The 17,580-nt window shown below is 35.1% G+C and overlaps 1 protein-coding gene across 2 annotated transcripts in view; it reads left to right on the forward strand.

Annotated features, from left to right (window-relative positions):
* Positions 1-17,580, forward strand: part of FAM3C (FAM3 metabolism regulating signaling molecule C) — a 60,543-nt gene that overhangs the window by 26,761 nt on the left and 16,202 nt on the right. For both annotated transcript variants that reach the window (XM_043968611.1, XM_043968612.1), the window contains exons 3-5: positions 2,115-2,219; positions 8,663-8,686; positions 9,919-10,042. In XM_043968611.1, coding sequence (XP_043824546.1) covers positions 2,115-2,219; positions 8,663-8,686; positions 9,919-10,042 — 253 coding nt within the window. The remainder of the gene's footprint in view (positions 1-2,114; positions 2,220-8,662; positions 8,687-9,918; positions 10,043-17,580) is intronic.

Here is a 17,580-nt window from a genome sequence, read left to right on the forward strand (position 1 = left end):
CACCAGTACCTAAAGCCTTTATTGTTTGCTTTCCAGGGTCACATTTGGGCCTATCAATAGAATTTATAGAAGAAAGCTTAAATATAAATGTATTATCATTAAATCTTTGGGGGGTTGGGGGCACAAAGAGGACTGGACCTGTGATTTCATTGATAGGTAATTTCTTGTGAAGAAACTTGAGCTACCAGGGTACTTATTCTTCAGTTTATAGTCTTTGAGGGTTACCCGAGGCACTGAGAAATTAAATAATTTACCAAAGATCACACAGCCAATGTGTTTCAGAGACAGGAGTTGAACACCAGTTTTGTTGATTTAGGGGCTCATCATTTAGGGGCTCTATTCACTGCACTATGCTGCTTCTTTGTAGTAATAATAAATTTAAATTTTATTTCAGGCATGTTTAATCTTGAGAAGTTTCATGAATATAAATATAAGACTGTAATCCGCTTAAAATATAGGGATTGTTTCACTCTTTATATTTGTATCCCCAGTGCCTGGTACATAGTAGATGCTTAATAAATGCTTGTTAATCGATAAATAAAGCAGGTCTTCGGCAGTAGTCCTTGGTGCCTCTAAAGGTGCTTAATAAATGCTTGAATAGAGGGAAGGTCAGCCTCTGTTAGCCCAAGGAGGTTACGCCCCAGGTCAAGGAAGCAGGAGGCATGTGTTTGAGAACCAGAGGAGGTGACTTAAAGCCTTCTTTTTTCTAGTACTTTTGCCCTTCTACCCCTTGTTCCTCATTTTTCCATGTGTCGAGTCCCTGTGCTCCACACCACCAGACCTTTGCTAAAAGGGAAGCAGTTTTGTTTCTTCCTCTCAATCCAGCTCCACAAGCTTCCTGTCTGAAACCAAAAGCCCAAGTTGTTCCTGGTTTGGGGATAATATCTACTGGAAAAGCAAGGAGGCCATACCTTGCTGGTTTACCAGTTCTGAGAGCTTTTAGAAGAGCGTCAGAGTGACTCTCACTCATTCACCATCTCTGCTTCCCACAGTTGACTATAGAAATGTTATCCTTATTTAGCCCATACAGCCCTTCTCCTTTTTCTCCTACCCTGTGTTTTTTTGGTTTTGTTTTTGTCTTTTGGGTGGGGGGGGGGGGTATTGCTGACTGGATTGTTGAGGCAGCTAGGTGACACAGTGAGTGGATAGAGGACTAAGCCTGGAGTCAGGAAGATATGAGCTCAACTCTGGCCTCAGATACTTCCTAGCTGGGTGACCCTGAGGATAATAACTATTTACCTTGCAGGGTTGTTGGACAGATCAAATGAGAAAATTATAAAGGTTTAGCACAATGCCTGGCACTTAGTAGGAACTTAAGTGCTTATTCCTTTTATCCTCTCTTTTTTTCCCCTGCTCATTATGTAACAGTGACCGTTGGTTTCTGCTTCCTTTGACTATTGTCAAGGGATTCCCTTTCTCAGAAGCAGTGTTCTGTCCTGCATGGAGAAGTGTAGAGAAAATTCCCTCACTCCACTCCTTAATGTCTACTTCCATCTGTGCCGTTGCAACTTTAACTAGGAGGGAACTGAAGACAAAAGCAGTCTCCCAAAATGACAAAACACAATTTTAGTGGGTTTGGGAGCAGGTTTGCAGGACTGGATGGGAGTGGAACAAGGAAGGCTTTAAGTTCATTCTTGATAAACAGTAAAAAGTTATCAGTCCTCCACCTGCCAAGGTTATTGTAGCTAATAATACTTATTACTTTTCAGTAATTTGTTCGGTACTTTAATACCTTGTTTCCCAGTAGAACTAGTTATTCACACTGCATCTCTGGTAGTGTGTATTCTAATATTCTTCTGATGTGTTATTCTGTATATAAGAAAATTATTTCTACTGATTATCACTCAAATAGTTTTTCTATAGTAAAACATTTATTGTAGTAGTCATACATAGGAGTTCTCAGTGATTGATAATGAGCATTTTTGCATTGGACAGGTTAGTACATTAGGTTTGTTAACATGATTAAGGATAATTTGAGCCTTGCACTACTTGCTATTTTTCATGTAGTGATCATTGTGTTGTGATTTGTGACAACACTAAACTTAAGATTCCATACCCATATTTTTAAAAAGTTAACATTTTCTGAAATTACTTAACTGTTCCTTATTCTTTAGGTGCTGTAAAGTTGGTGGTCGCTGTAGCAGTATTTCTACTGACATTTTATGTTATATCTCAAGTATTTGAAATAAAGCTAGATTCAAATTTAGGAAATTTATTTGGTAAGTTTCTTCTATTAATTTTTAACTTTTATTCTTTATAACATCTAGTTTTCAGATTTTCCTTACTCTGAGTTGCTCTTTTATTTTCTCTGTTCAAAAAAATATTTGGTTACTTATTTTGATCCTTTAAAATATACACATAAAAATAATAGTGTCTCTTAAAAACACCAAATACGAAGTGTAAATAATTCAGCCATTATATCTGAAACACATATGTGAAAGTACGGACATGGAGAGGAACAAAATTAGAATATATTCTCAATGTCCCTGGGATGGGGGAATTTTTTTTTTTTAATTTTGAAAAAAAATTCAGTAATTTCTTCAAATGAACAAAAATGGCATTTTATCTACCCATCTGCCTTGGGGGAAAGAAGGAAGAAAAAGAAAATCCTTGTAATGATTATGAATAGTCAGAAAAATAATTCCCCTCATTGGTCATGATATGTGTGTATAGTATATGTAGGGTGTGTGTGTGTGTGTGTGTGTGTGTGTATAGAGATGGAGAACTACTTCTATATATACATGCATATATATGTGTGTGTATATATATATAAAAATAAATAGTTTAATATTTTGATTATATTGCTTCTCTGTCAGGTGGCATGTAAATGTGTATGCATCTACACATACAGGATGGGCCAAAAGTTACAAAGGGGTTTCAATATTTAATAACTCCTTTGTTTTTTGTTTTTTAATTTACAATGACAAAGCATTATATACAGTATATATGGGAAATGAATTTACATTATGTGTGAAAAACCAAATCTCATAAATGGCCAAAAAAGAAGAAAAAATAACATTCAAAAAGTTATTAAAGCATTGTGACTTTTGACCCTGCATATGTCATTCTGTATTTTGTGTATATTACCTCTCTTAGGCTAGTGGGTGGTAGCATGCTTTATCACTGGTCTTCTTGTCATTGAGTTGATCAGGGTTCTTAAGATCAAAGTTTTTTGTCATTAAAATGTTGTTATTGTATGAATTGTTCACCTATTTTTGTTTACTTCATTCTGCATCAGATGATACAAATCTTCCCAGGCTATACTGAAACTGTCCCTTTCATCATTTCTTATGATGAAATGGTATGGTATAATTCATTACATTACATTTATTACTGTAATCTATTCAGCTGTTCCACAATTGATAGACTCCCCTTTAGTTTTCAGTTCATTTTCTATTTGAAACAGCTGTTTTTAAAATTACTGAATTTCAACATGTAATTAGCACAGTATATTTCCCCAAATAATCAGTCATGAAGAATATAATTTAAATGTTTATATGCTACAAAATGGAAAGTATATTAATTTGAGTGTATAACTCATTTAATCTTTGGAACCTAGAAAAATGCAAGTTTGTTACTGAATCACCAGAACATATTGGAACACATTATTTGAAGACAAAAGGTGTTGACCTTAATTCTAGATTCTCATAGTTACAATGGCTAATCATTTAGCCGAAGCATTGTTTGAAACAGTTTTAACTAGTTATATTGTCATAGTGAAAATATGAAGCTGGATAACATAAAACTTTGACCCTTTTATGCAAGCATAAAAGTAGTATTATTGATAGACTCAAGATCATAGGAGGGGACCTTGGGAGATCATCTATCTAGTCTAGCCTTCTACTCAACTTGAAAATCCCTTTCATAAATCTGACAGATGTAGTAATTAGTTCCTATTTGAACCTTTTCAATGACTAGAAGCTGACTTAAAAAAAATGGGTTTGTCTTTTGAGTTAAACATCTCTAATTGGTAGCTTTTATAATTATAAGTTGAAATCTGCCTACTTGTATATTTTACCGATTAGTCTTTTTTCTGCCTTTTGGAGCCACACAAAATAAATCTAATCCTTGTTTCACATGACAGCACTTTAGTTATTTAAGGATAATGATCATATTCCCCTAATACTGTTCTTTTGCAAGCTAAATATCCTAGTTTCCTTTAACCCTTTTACATATGACTTGGTTTCCAGGCTTTTTACTATCCTATTTGATACTCTGGATGAGGTCTAGCTGAGAAAATAGCTAGTAAATTAGATCTTAGAATCAGGATTCAAATAAAGTGCTTTCAGATGTTTGATAGTGGGCCATACCTAACAAGATGAAATATTATTGCAATAAATGTAAAGTCCTGCACTTAAGCTTTAAAAAAAAAAAAAAGACAGGGTTTTAGTTTACTGAAAACTAAATGTTAACATATCAGTAAAAATATAGGATCCAGAACAAGGAAAGTTAGAGTCCCATTGTATTTTGTCCTGCTGTAGTATAGGGAACATTGCCAACACCAAGGCAAATGTTTAATTCCTCCTGTCTCACTCCTCATAGAAGCTATTTCAGTCTTCTCTTCCCTTTTTAAGTATCCCATCCTTCTATAGTTCAGCCTAGACTGCCTCATTACCAAGCTTTCTCCATTCTGTTTATCTGAAAACTTCTTAACATAATTTCTGACTGCCTTCTCTCAGTAGCTGAGAGGTAGCCTATTTCCTTGCCATGGCCAACAATCATACATTTGTCTGCTTTCTTCTCCCCTTCTCTCTTCTCCAGTAGATTATATTCGTACTTACCTATCCCCATTCTCCCATCCTGTCCAGTCTTCAACTTCTCCCAATCACTGCATTCCTTCCCTTCTGCCTTCAGACATGCCCAAGCCTCTGCCATCCTTAAAAACACAGAAAACAACCCTTCCCTGGACCCTACCATCATTTCAAGTTATCACTTATATCTCTTCCCCTTTACTTAGCCAAACTCCAATACAGTGATCCAAGACAATCCCAAAGGACTATTGATGAAACATACTATTCACCTCCAAAGAAAGAACTGATATTGATGGAACTGGCTGAAGCATGCTATTTTTCACTTTCATTTTTTTTTTCTTTTGATCAAGTTTTCTTGTACAAAATGAAAAATGTGGTGGTGTTTTGCTTAATCATGCATGTATAACGCATATCTGATTGCTTGCTGCCTGGGGGATGGGGAGGAAGGTAAAGACAAATGAGAATTGGAGCCCAAAGCTCTAAATTAAAACGTTTATTTATTTATTTTTTAAAAGTATCTGTACATGCTACCTCCACTTCCTATCTTCTTATTCCTCAATGTTTTGCAGTCTGGGAAGCCAGACTCTGGTAGAGTGAAAGATGGAATGACTGAGAAAAAGAAGCCTATTGATTTATGAAGCAAAGCATGCCAATTGCCCAACAAATTGGGACCAGGTCCCTTCCTCAGCCAAGGCTGGTCCCTGAATACAGGAGGAGACAGATTTTTATACATTAAAAATAATTAAATAAGGCAATTTAGTTAAAAGGAAACAATACAACTTTAGGTAATCTGATTTCTAATTGGAGGAAATACTAGGGACTTTACAATTTGGGAGAGGAAGAGTAAATGGGTACAATTCCCTGAATTCAGAAAAAGAGGTATTCCTCTCCCTCCAAGTGTCTGGAAACAATCAAAGCAATAGGGAAACAATAATTGATCAGTATGAGACCAGTTCTCAGATAAGATATGGTTTGCTTGAGATGTACAATTGTGAGAAAACTCTTTCCATCATTCTTTGAGTTTAACTGGGTTTCTGGTCAGCATAACCTAGGACCTTACTTAAGAATCAATCAATCTCTCTCTCTCTCTCTCTCTCTCTCTCTCTCTCTCTCTCTCTCTCTCTCTCTCTCTCTCTCTCTCTCTCTCGTTAAGAATCTCTAAGCTGCAGGTAGGGGTGATCCTGTTTCCCAGCCATTCAGGGCTAGGTTCAAACAATGCAATATGGTTTTCTCTCTATTTCCACAATGGAATAAAGTTTTCTCACAAAATAGAAGTTGGGCTAGACCCATAATTGAATAGAAAGAGAGCTAAGCTAACTCTCAAATGGAAGAATGGATTCACAAGATGGCGTTAGTGTGGATCACCCAGTTCCCACAATTACTTCTGACATCATGGCTCAACTGAAATCTACTTTCTCCCGAGTTACCAATGATCTCTTAATTGCCAAGTCTGTCAGGTTTTTCAGAGTTTTCATCTTTCTCATACTGTCTGCTACATCTGACACGTTGCCTACCTTTTCCTTTAAGGTAGTTTTTTTTCCTATGGTTTTCATGACACTACTATGTCTCATTGTCTACTCTTTCTTAGTCTCTTGTTGGCTCATCATCTACATCACACCACCTAAATCTGCACACACCTTCTCCATGGTCCTGTTCCAGGCCCTCCTCTCTGTATTCTTTGCGTTGGTAACCTAATCAGCTCCTATGGGCTTAACTATCATTTCTATGCAGGTGACTTACAGACACAGGAATAGAGATATGACACAGGCACTGATAGGTGGTTAGAAAAACATACACAGATGGACATAGATACACACAGCTCTGTATGTGTCTCTCATCTAGATAATATGTATATTTGTTAAAATTTATATAGAGATATAGGTAGGAGCTGTTACAATATATATTTACATGTCTATATCTTATCTTTCCATATATATGTGTGTGTATATATATATTTTTATATGTGTGTGTATATTTTATATATGTGCGTATGTATGTATATATCTGTGTCTAATATCTATCCAGCTATCTCACCAGCCTCAGTCTTTCCCTTGAGCTTCAGCCTGCATCACCAATTACTTATTTAACATCTCAAACTAGAATTTCCCAGAAGACATTGCAAACTCCAAACTAGAACTCATTGTCTTTTACTATAATCTCTCTCCCTTTTAAAATGTCCTTATTCTAATCTCACAGGTTTATAATCTCAGCATTATTCACAACTCCTCACTTTCCCTCATCCCACATATCCATTCAGTTGCAAAATTTTGCAATTAGTTTTGCAATATCTCTTGTATTACACCTACTTCTTTCCTACACACACACACACACACACACACACACACACACACACACACACACACACACACACACACACACACACACACACCTGCTACCATCTTGGTTCAACCCCCTTTTACCTTTCACCTAGATTCTTGCAACAGCCTCCTAATTGGTTTCCCTTACTCAGTTCTCTCATTCAGCCTATCCTATGTATTTCTGTTGAAGTAATTTTCATTTAAGTGTGGATCTGACTATGTGTCTCCCCTTTAAAGTGAACTCAAGTGGCTTCCTATTTCCCTTGGGATAAAAGATAAACTCCTCTGTTTAGCTGTTAAAGTCCTTTACTGTCTGGCCCCAGCTTATCTTCCCAGCTTTATTGGACATTACTCCCCCTCCCACACTCTGGGATCCAGCACAACTAGCCTTTTCTTTTTCTACATACACAAGCCTTCATCTACTGTCTCCATGTCTTTGTGTTCAACTCATCCCACATTACTGGATGAACTCTCCTTCCCTTCTTCCTCAGAAAGCTCTCTTTTAAAACATGGCACAGGTACCATCTTCTACATGTACCCTTTTCTAATCTCCCAACTGCTGTTTCCTTTATCCAATCTACTCTGAAATTGTTTGCTTTTATTCATTATATATTTATGCTGTATGTATTTTTATGTGTACTTGGTGTTTGCCACCTTTCACCAGGTAAGTTCTTTGTGAATAGGGATCCTTTCATTTATTGTACATGTATTTCTAGCACGTAGCACACAATACTGGCATTTAATAAGTACATGATTGTTTGATTATTTGAACAGGAAGGTAAAGGCATTATGAACCATGGCATATAAGTAAAGGTCAAAGAAATTCTGGTGGTTTATATTAGGGAGGAGTCAGAACATAATTCTGTTTTATCTTCAGGCACTTTTTAGGGCACACATATAGAAGAGACTAGACTTATTTAGAGGGTGGATAAAAGTTAAATGGAGACATTTTTGGCTGAATATAAAGAAAATTTAACTAAAAAATAGAGAAAACCAAAAATGGAATGGACTACCTTCTTAGGCATAGTAAATTGGCCAATTAGAAAAGTTTAATTTTATCAAGTATAGAGAGAATTACTGTATGGCATATAATTTTAGATTAGATTACTTCTTTTAATCTAAGTTTCTATGTTGAGTAACTCAGGAGTCTAGTTTGTTTGAACTTTATTTTTCAGAAAAAAATTCAAGTCTGCAATAATTTTGGAAATGATGTTTTATTGCTAGCAATGATGGCTATTGAATACATGGCAAAGTTTAATATATGCAATGTCTGCCTGATTGGACCTTAAATTTACGATAATAATTAAAGATGACAATTGTCTGCACTGTCTGTATTAAAATATACCACACTGTAATCTGTCTACCTCTTTATACTTTGTGTTTGTGGGACTATGGCTATTTTGCATATGTGAACTATTCTTGCCGATTTTTCTTTGGACATGCTTTATTTTTGCTATGGTATAGGCAACTTATAAAATAATAACAAATAATAAACATATTTTATGGGATTATTAAAAATTCAGTAGATAACATTTCAGATTCGATTTTTTTGCCTGAAGTTAACTTTGATTTTTTTATGTTTGTTTATTTTAGCAAGGTCAGCACTGCAGATAGCTTGTAAGTATTATGTATCTCAAAAGTTTATTCTAATGTGGTTCAGTAATGTGTCATTTTTTAAGGGGCATATTTTCCACTGACATCAGTTTGCCTGTTACAAAATTCAACATATAGAAATGATCTAGAAGTGAAATAATTTCAAATGAGAAATAACTCTAGTTACTTTTCAATTTTTATTGTACTTGACAGCATGGGTTCTTAACCTGGTGTCTGTGATTTTAAAAACAAAGTCTTGACAACTATATTTCAATATGATTTTTTCCTTTGTAAACTTATGTATTTCATTTTATGCATTTAAAAATATTATTTTGAGAAGGTATCTATGGGCTTCCCCACTGTCAAGTGAGTCCATGACATGCACAAAAAGGCTAAGATCCTTTTACTTTATCTCATTCATTAGTAGTAGAAACTATAGACCTCACTACCATATTTGTTAGTTTAAGACCTTTTTAAAATGGATAGTAAAAAAACCTTAGATTAATTCAAGTTGGCAGCATGACAGTTGACAGAATGGAGAAGAGATTTACTCTAAGGAAGCAAGTGTACCTAAGTACATTGATTCTTTTTTCTAAATTCTGAAATTTGTATTTGTTTCAGTCTCTATATAGACTGGTCTTTTAGCATAGGGCTTGACTAAAGTGAAAACGAAATTTAAGGCTCAAAAATGTCTCTAAATGGAAAAAAAAGATATCATTTAACTAATTCATGAACTCAAATCTACCCTTCTTAGGTTTATTTTTACCTCAGTTACTACCAGTATGCCACCTAGGACCTTTTGATTAAACATTTACAAAGCTTTTTTGAGCTGTGAAGAAAATAAATCTTCGAATATAAACTTTAAGGTGCATTAATACACACATACACAGAGTTCAAGCTAAACATATAGCTAGAATATTTTATATATGTATATATTCAGTTTTGGATACTCTAGAGGTAATCTGATCTAACATGCTCTTTTTGCAAGTAAAAGTATAAAGGGGTTAAATTACTTGCTCAGAGTTGTTAAACCTAGTTTGTGACCTAGAGGGATTAGAACTAAAATCTTCTGATTCCCAGTTATTTCCATTATGCCATCTCTTTTTGTATACGGGTGTCATTCAAAGGATGTTGTTAACACTTGATTGGTCACTTAGTACATTGCCTAATTTGCAGTTAGGAAGAAGAATCCTTGATTATAGTCACATATGTACTATTACTATTTTATTTTAAAACTGTATCTATTTTCTCCAAAGATACGAAACCTCCCAGGTATAAATGTGGGATTTCAAAAGCTTGTCCAGAAAAACATTTTGCCTTCAAAATGGCAAGTGGAGCAGCTAATGTTGTTGGCCCAAAAATTTGTGTAGAAGACAATATGTAAGTATTGATATAAGCTTGGAACTATAATTTCATGAATTTATCATTTTAATATAACCTCCAAAACTGAGTTGAAACGTGTCTTTTAAAAAGAAGCTTTTCAACTTTGCAAAGGCTATTTTTTATATTTTAAACTCTAACAACTCATGTAGATAGTGTTTTCCATATAGTCTTTTCACATTATTTACTTAATTTTTAAAGGCATATTATCTTTTTCTGGAACATTTAACAGAAGAACCTGTTTTTAGTAATTGTAATAAAGTGATTTCAAAAGAAAGGAATCAAGAGCGAAAGATAAGCAATTTTTAATCATTATTTTGTTGGATACTCTTGTTTATGTAATTGAGCTAAATTGATACTCTTGATTTCTGATATGTTTTGTTAAATTTTTCCAAATTGTTTATTTCTTTCCCCCTAACATTGGCATCATATAATTAAAAATGATTCTGTATGCTGTAGAATGAAATTTTAAAACACAGGCCCATTGTTAAACTTTTACCAGTTTCCATTTTGTTTCTAGGTGGTGCATTTACCAACAAATCAAATTTCAGAAGTACCTTGAATATTCTTTGCATAGCATACTAGATTTCCTACAAAATTTTTTAGGATTGATGATTGGAATACAGACATGAAAAATAATCAGATATTAAACCTATGGGCTCATCGATTTGGAATGGAAATCTTAGAGATTATTTATTTAATTCAACACCATGATTTTACAGACAAGACATTCACAATCCATATAGACTAAACCAGTAGCCCGAGGTCAGATAATGACCGGCAGAACTGGGATGCGCCTCCACTTGCTTGACTTTCAAATCCAGCCCTGCTTCCAAGGTACCTTCTATCTCTCAAAGCCTAAGACAGACTTTCTTTCTTTGGTTGGCAACCCTAGGCATCAAGGCACTTCATGATGTGATTTCTTTTGTCCCTGGGGCACTTGGAAAAGCATGTAAAAAGTCTGCTAACAAGAATATTTATATTTATTGTGGCACCCCGCGCCCCTCCCCCCTTCAAAAAAAAAAAAGTCCCCAGAAGATATAAGTTGACTGGTGGATAAAAATGAAACAAAACATCACAACCAAATGACAGTATAGCAGCTCTGTGGTTGCAGTAAATTGCATTTTTAAACTTTTCTTGTTGACTTTGGGACTTATTTAATATTGGGATACTAAATACAGGTTCTGCTGTTCTATACTGAGGGCATCAGTTCAGTAGAACTTTAAATTCTGATTTCTGTAGGGCTTCCAATAGTAATTTGAGTTTTGTCACTGACCTTTAAATATCTTGCACATGCAAGAATGCAACAAATAATTTTTGGTTAAATGTAATAAACTTCTTTTGCTGAGTTATATAAAAACTTTTTTGGCTAGGCTTATGATTTCTATAGTGAACTATGGTGAGCAAATTCTTGCCATCAATGCAGATTCATAATTGTTCTGTAATTTTGTTATTTTGTCATTTATAGTCTTAGTTGCCTGGAGCACTGAAAAATTAAGTGATTTGTCCAAGGTTAGTTACACAGTTGTGGGAAACAACTATTCACTGTACCGCATAGCCTTAAATACTTAAGTTTTTGTTAGAATACTGTATTTGAATTGTATCTTACTGTTTTCTCAGTTACAGGCTTAATTTGGGCATAAATCTAGCTGTGAAAAATATGTAATAAATTTTTAGATGGAGACTAATTTTAATCAGTATGCTATGCATTTATCTAGAACATTTTCTTCTTTTTATTTAACCTTTCAGTTAGTTTGACTGTTAGAAAATAGGGAGAAAGGATTCTTCAGTTTGAATGGCTGGCTCACCCTCAATCACATTTAGATATCTACATTACTTCTGAAATAACCTGGGAAGTTTTTGATTGATAAAGAAAAGGGATCAGATAGTCATTAGCCTACAAGCATATGTGCTCACTGCAGAAAAGACCATTTAGAAGGGAAAATGTGTAGGCAGTTACAACTTAGTAAAGAAAATTCTGAGTTTGAACCCAGAGAATATTGATTCTAGTCCTGGCCTTTCGGTGGGATGCATTGTTTTACTATGTAAGGAATTCAGTATTTGGAGTCAGAAGATCTAGTTTTAAATCCCAGCTCTACTACTTATTATCCCAATGACCTTGGGCAAGTCACTTAACCTTTGAGCTCAGTATCAGTAAGATAAGGAGGTTGAACTAGGTTACCTCTTAAGTTTTCCCTAGTTGCTGTAAATCTGGGATCAGATTACTGTGTAGTTTATTCATCTGTAAAACTGGAATAATGCCTGACCCTTTTATCCTCAATCCTGCATCCCCTAAAGGCATTATAGAGTCTTAGTGCTAGAATGGAATGTCGGAGGTCACCTAATTCAAATAAAGAAAATGAGGTGTATACAAGTGAAATGATTTTCCCAAGGTCACACAGTTAGAATGTAGGTTGACCAGTTCTGCTTTGAAAGCTCTTCTAAAGAATGGGTGGTTTTTTTTCTTAAGCAAAGCATTTTCTTAACCTGAGTTTTACATGTTACTTAAAACTCAAGATAATTCTTTAAAGTTAGATTAAGGGTTCTTAACCTGTTCTGTGTCGTCGACCCTTTTGGCAGTCTGGTGAAACCTATGGGCTCTTTCTCAAAAAAATTTTAAAATGCATAACATGTAAAGACAGCACTAAAAGGAAAAATTATGACTTTTTAATTTTTTTTATGTATATGTAGCCACTTTAGATTTATACAGATTTAATCTATGAATAATTGTAAAAGTGTCTATGAAAAACAAACATCTTTGTTAGATAATAGTGAGAATTTGAGTTTAAAAGAGCTATGAAAGAATTTAAATAACCATGAAATTTGAAAGTAGGACAAACAAATGCAGAGTGACATTTACAACTTATACAGTAATTGTCATTAAATTCTGGTTTTGAAAGAATCATAATTTATGAAGCTTGATAAATTATAATTCTGTCTTTTGGTTGACTTTATGTAGTCAAAAAACTGTATGCCCTTTACTATTTTAATTGACCACAAACCTGATTTTTAATTTTGGCAAAATATCCATGTTTAAATTAGAACATAGAAATGCTGCCATCTTGTGGAAATCTTTCATCCTACCTGATCTTTTTTTTTTTTCCATTATCTCAGTATTAAGAGTTATTTCAAGTAATGAGACAGCCCTCATAATTGCAGCAGATTACATTAAGGGTTGCATAGTCCTAGTTTATTCAAAAGTGTGCCATCACCTGTGTACTAGTAAAAAATTACATTAGCGGTTAGTATACCTGGATCTCTTTGAAAGAGTATGTGTGCTCAATAAGTTAATCACACCTTTTGTTTTGTAGTTCAGAAGATAGTTTATTAAAAATTTCTACTTATATTACAATATTGATTTTAAAGGAACAAAGGAAACAATCTTTAAGATTTAATTCTTTGGGGCAGCTAGGTGGCGCAGTGGATAGAGCACTGGCCCTGGAGTCAGGAGTACCTGAGTTCAAATCCAGCTTCAGACACTTAACACTTACTAGCTGTGTGACCCTGGGCAAGTCACTTAACCCCAATTGCCTCACTAAAAAATTTTTAAAAAAAAATTAAGATTTAATTCTTCACTCTGGTTCCTCTAAATTATAGCAGATTTGTTTTGCTTTCAGCATATTCTTGTTATACTACTTTATTTGTATCTGATTTCTGGCCACACTATTCCACTAAAACTGTTCTCTTCAAGGTTGCTAATTATCTCAATTGCTAAATCTGATGGTATTTTATAAATATGTCTCTTTGACGTCTCCATAGCTTTTAACATAGCTTTTTTACTTTCCACCCTTTCTTCCTTTGGATTTTATGACACTTTTCTCCTACTTCTTTTGATGCTACCATTCTTTCTTAGCCACCTTTGTTAGATCATTATTCATGTGTTTGTCCCCCTCCCCCCAGGGTTGATCCTGAATCTTCCCTCTCTCTATATAGATATCATTTCTTATACTGGTCTGTCTTGTCAGCACTCATGGATTAAATTATTTTTATGAAGATGATTTTTAAATTTTTAGCTAGCCTTAATCAGTCTCCTGAGCTCTAGCTTTTGAGTATTTACACCGGGCTGTCTTTTGTTTGTTGTTTGCCCTTTGTTCTTGAAGAGGACCAACATCAGGAGGCGATGACTTGCACCAAATTGGATTTAAGTGAGAGAGGGCAGTGCAAGGCCACCAACCTCACTCTGTCCTCCAGAGCCATCTGGGTCCAGTGGCAAGATATACATCAGGACGACTACAGATGGTCCTGGATGGTTTTTTAAGACAGTTGGAGTTAAGTGACTTGCCCAGGGTCACACAGGTAGTAAGTGTCTGAGGTGAGATTTGAACTCAGGTCCTCGACTCCAGGGTCAGTGCTCTGTCCACTGCACCACCTAGCTGCCCTCAGTTGTCTTATACTTATCTCAAAAATCAACATGTTAAAATAATTCATTTTTGTCATCCCTCGGTTACCTCCCCCTACTTTAAATATCCCTATTTCTTTTGGGGCCATCACTCTTTCTAGTTACCCAGGTGACTCAGGAGAATACTATAGATAAATCTTTGCTAGATTTTGATCAAGCATTTGTTAAAATCTCATGTTATTCTTGGGAATTTTGAACTAGTCAAATGGCTAGACTGAAAGAGTAGTCATTAATGGTTTGTTCAATTTTTATCTTCAGGCACTTCCCTAATGAAGTGTCCAGGAGAGTTTAAAAGTTTTTATTAGTAGCTCAAATGAAGGCACGGATGAAGTGTTTGTCAAAATTTACTATTGACAAAGGCTAGAAAAGGTATCTAACAGTAGATGATGAGTCAGGATTTGGTATAATCTTGTTTTGTTTTGTTTTTTTACCATAAAGGTACTTTTTATTTTCCACTTACATGTAAAGATAGTTTTCAACATTTATTTTCATAAGATTTTTAGTTCCAATTTTTTCTCCCTCCCTTCCTTCCCTCCCCAAGACAGAAAGCAATCTGATATAGGTTTTATATATACAATCACATTAAACATATTTCTGCATTAGTCATGTTGTGAAAGAAGAATCAAAACACAAGGGAAATACCTCAGAAAAGAAAAAAGCAACAACCAAAAAGTAGAAACAGTGTGGTTCAATCTGCATCCAGACTCCACAATTCCCTTTTCTGGATGTGGAGATCATATTCCATCATGAGTGCTTTGGAATTAATTATCTTGGTTCATTGTACAGCTGAGAAGAGTTAAGTCTATCATAGTTGATCATCCCACAATGTTGTCGATACTGTGTATAATGTTCTCCTGGTTCTGCTCATTTCACTCAGCATCAGTTCATGTAAGGCTTTACAGGTTTTTCTGAAATTCACCTGCTCATCGTTTCTTACAGCAGAATAGTCTTCCATTACATTTGTGTACCACAACTTGTCCAGCCATTCCTTAATTGATGGGCATTCCCTTAATTTCCAATTTTTTGCTACCACAAAGAGAGCTGCTATAAATATTTTTGTACATGTGGGTACTTTTCCATTTTCTATGATCTCTTTGGGATACAGACCTAGTAGTGGTATTACTGGGTCAAAGGGTATGCACAGTCCCCCATAGCCCTTTGGGCATAGTTCCAAATTGCTCTCCAGCAATGCATTCATGTTCCAGTTTTTCCACAGCTTCTCCAACATTTATTATTTTCCTTTTTTGTCATATTAGCCAATCTGATAGGTATGAGGTGGCACCTCAGAGTTGGGTTTTTTTGTTTGTTTTTTGTTTTTGTTTTTTAGTGAGGCAATTGGGGTTAAGTGACTTGCCCAGGGTCACACAGCTAGTTAGTATCAAGTGTCTGAGGCCGGATTTGAACTCAGGTACTCCTAACTCCAGGGCCGGTGCTCTATCTACTGCGCCACCTAGCTGACCCCAGAGTTGTTTTAATTTGCATTTCTCTAATCAGTAGTGATTTAGAGCATTTTTTCATATGGCATGACTGTTCATATCCTTTGACCATTTCTCAATTGGGGAATGATTTGGTATAATCTTAAGAAGAAATATAATAGGGATAAATTCAGTGTCTAAGACTCGAGTTCAAAAAGCAATACAGGAGATAGCTAGATCTTTTAAAAAATAGGGATTTCTTCTAATATTGTCAGTATTGTGAGCTGTATGTGACAGTTAAAAACAAAAACACTAGGGGGCAGCTAGGTGGCGCAGTAGATAGAGCACCGGCCCTGGAGTCAGGAGTACCTGAGTTCAAATCCGGCCTCAGACACTGAACATTTACTAGCTGTGTGACCCTGGGCAAGTCACTTAACCCCAATTGCCCCACTAAAAAACAAAAACAAAAAAACAAACAAAAAAAACTAATGCATTGTTAAACTGTATTAAAAGAATAGTGCCTAGGACTACAGATGATAGTCCTACTGTACTCTCTTCCATTCTTGGCACCACATTTTAGGAAGGACAGTGAGTAATTAGGATAATGAAAAGTCTTGAGGCCATGTCATATGAGGATTGTTTAACCTGGAGAAAAGAAAAGGGAAGGAGAAAAGGAAGAAAGAAATGCTTTAAGGGGTTACTCAATGGAAAAAGGAAACTTATTCTGTTTGGAACTTGTTAGTATGAATGGAACTTGAAGAAAGGCAAATTTAGATTTGCTAAAAGAAGAAAAAACCCACTTCCAGACAATTAGAGATTTTTAAAAGTGGAGGTGGGTTTTTTTGCTTTGCTTTTTTGTTTATTTGTTTTGGTGGTCTTTAGCTATGGTTGGATTTGATCTCTGAAATCTCTTCCTACTGAGGTTCTGTGATGTAAGCTAAACTTGAGAATGTAATTTCAGTGCAAATTATTGCTTCTATCTGAGCATATAAGAGGCGCAGTATGCCATAGTAGAGTGGTTCCCATTTAGTGGTTTGCAAACTCCATAGAGGTTCATGATAATGGTCTAAGGGATTCACCCCAGAAATTCTTTAATGAAACCATAAGTAGTAATAATTGCTTATGAAAACTATTGATTCTATATTAAATTACTCTGGGGGTTCACATTTTCATTGTTGAAAGCAGTTAGCAGAATAAAAAACACAGGGAACCCTTGGGAGTTGACCTGGGAACTGTTCTTATCCCCAGTAAGACCTAGGTTCATATCCAATTTCTGAAGCATACTGGTGACCTTGTGCAAGTCATTTAACCTTTTAGTGTTCTTAGGTGAGTCTTTGTTACTGTAAATGGCTTTTCTGTTAGACATGCTTTACTAAATGAATCTGTGATCTCATTTAGTTTAACACTCCTGTAGGTATATGCCTTCTCTACCTTGGAAACAGTTTTTTCTTTCTTTTAGTCCTCCAAAGAGGATATACTTGACATGCTGGATGGAAACTTTGCTTTTTAAGACTTTGTTATGGCTACCATCATAATACTTGGGCTCTTATCCCTCACTCATACATTATGAGCAGTGCAAATTGTTTTTCTGGTTATCCATGTCTTTAATGATATCTTTTATACTGATCTTCTGCAAATCTTTATTAGCAAATGGTAGCTTATTTCTCTCCCATTTTTTCTTTGAGTATGATTATTATTCTCCTGAGATGCTAGTGTTACATAAG

The sequence above is a fragment of the Dromiciops gliroides genome, chromosome 5, assembly GCF_019393635.1.
Source record: "Dromiciops gliroides isolate mDroGli1 chromosome 5, mDroGli1.pri, whole genome shotgun sequence".
NCBI classification, from domain to species: domain Eukaryota; kingdom Metazoa; phylum Chordata; class Mammalia; order Microbiotheria; family Microbiotheriidae; genus Dromiciops; species Dromiciops gliroides.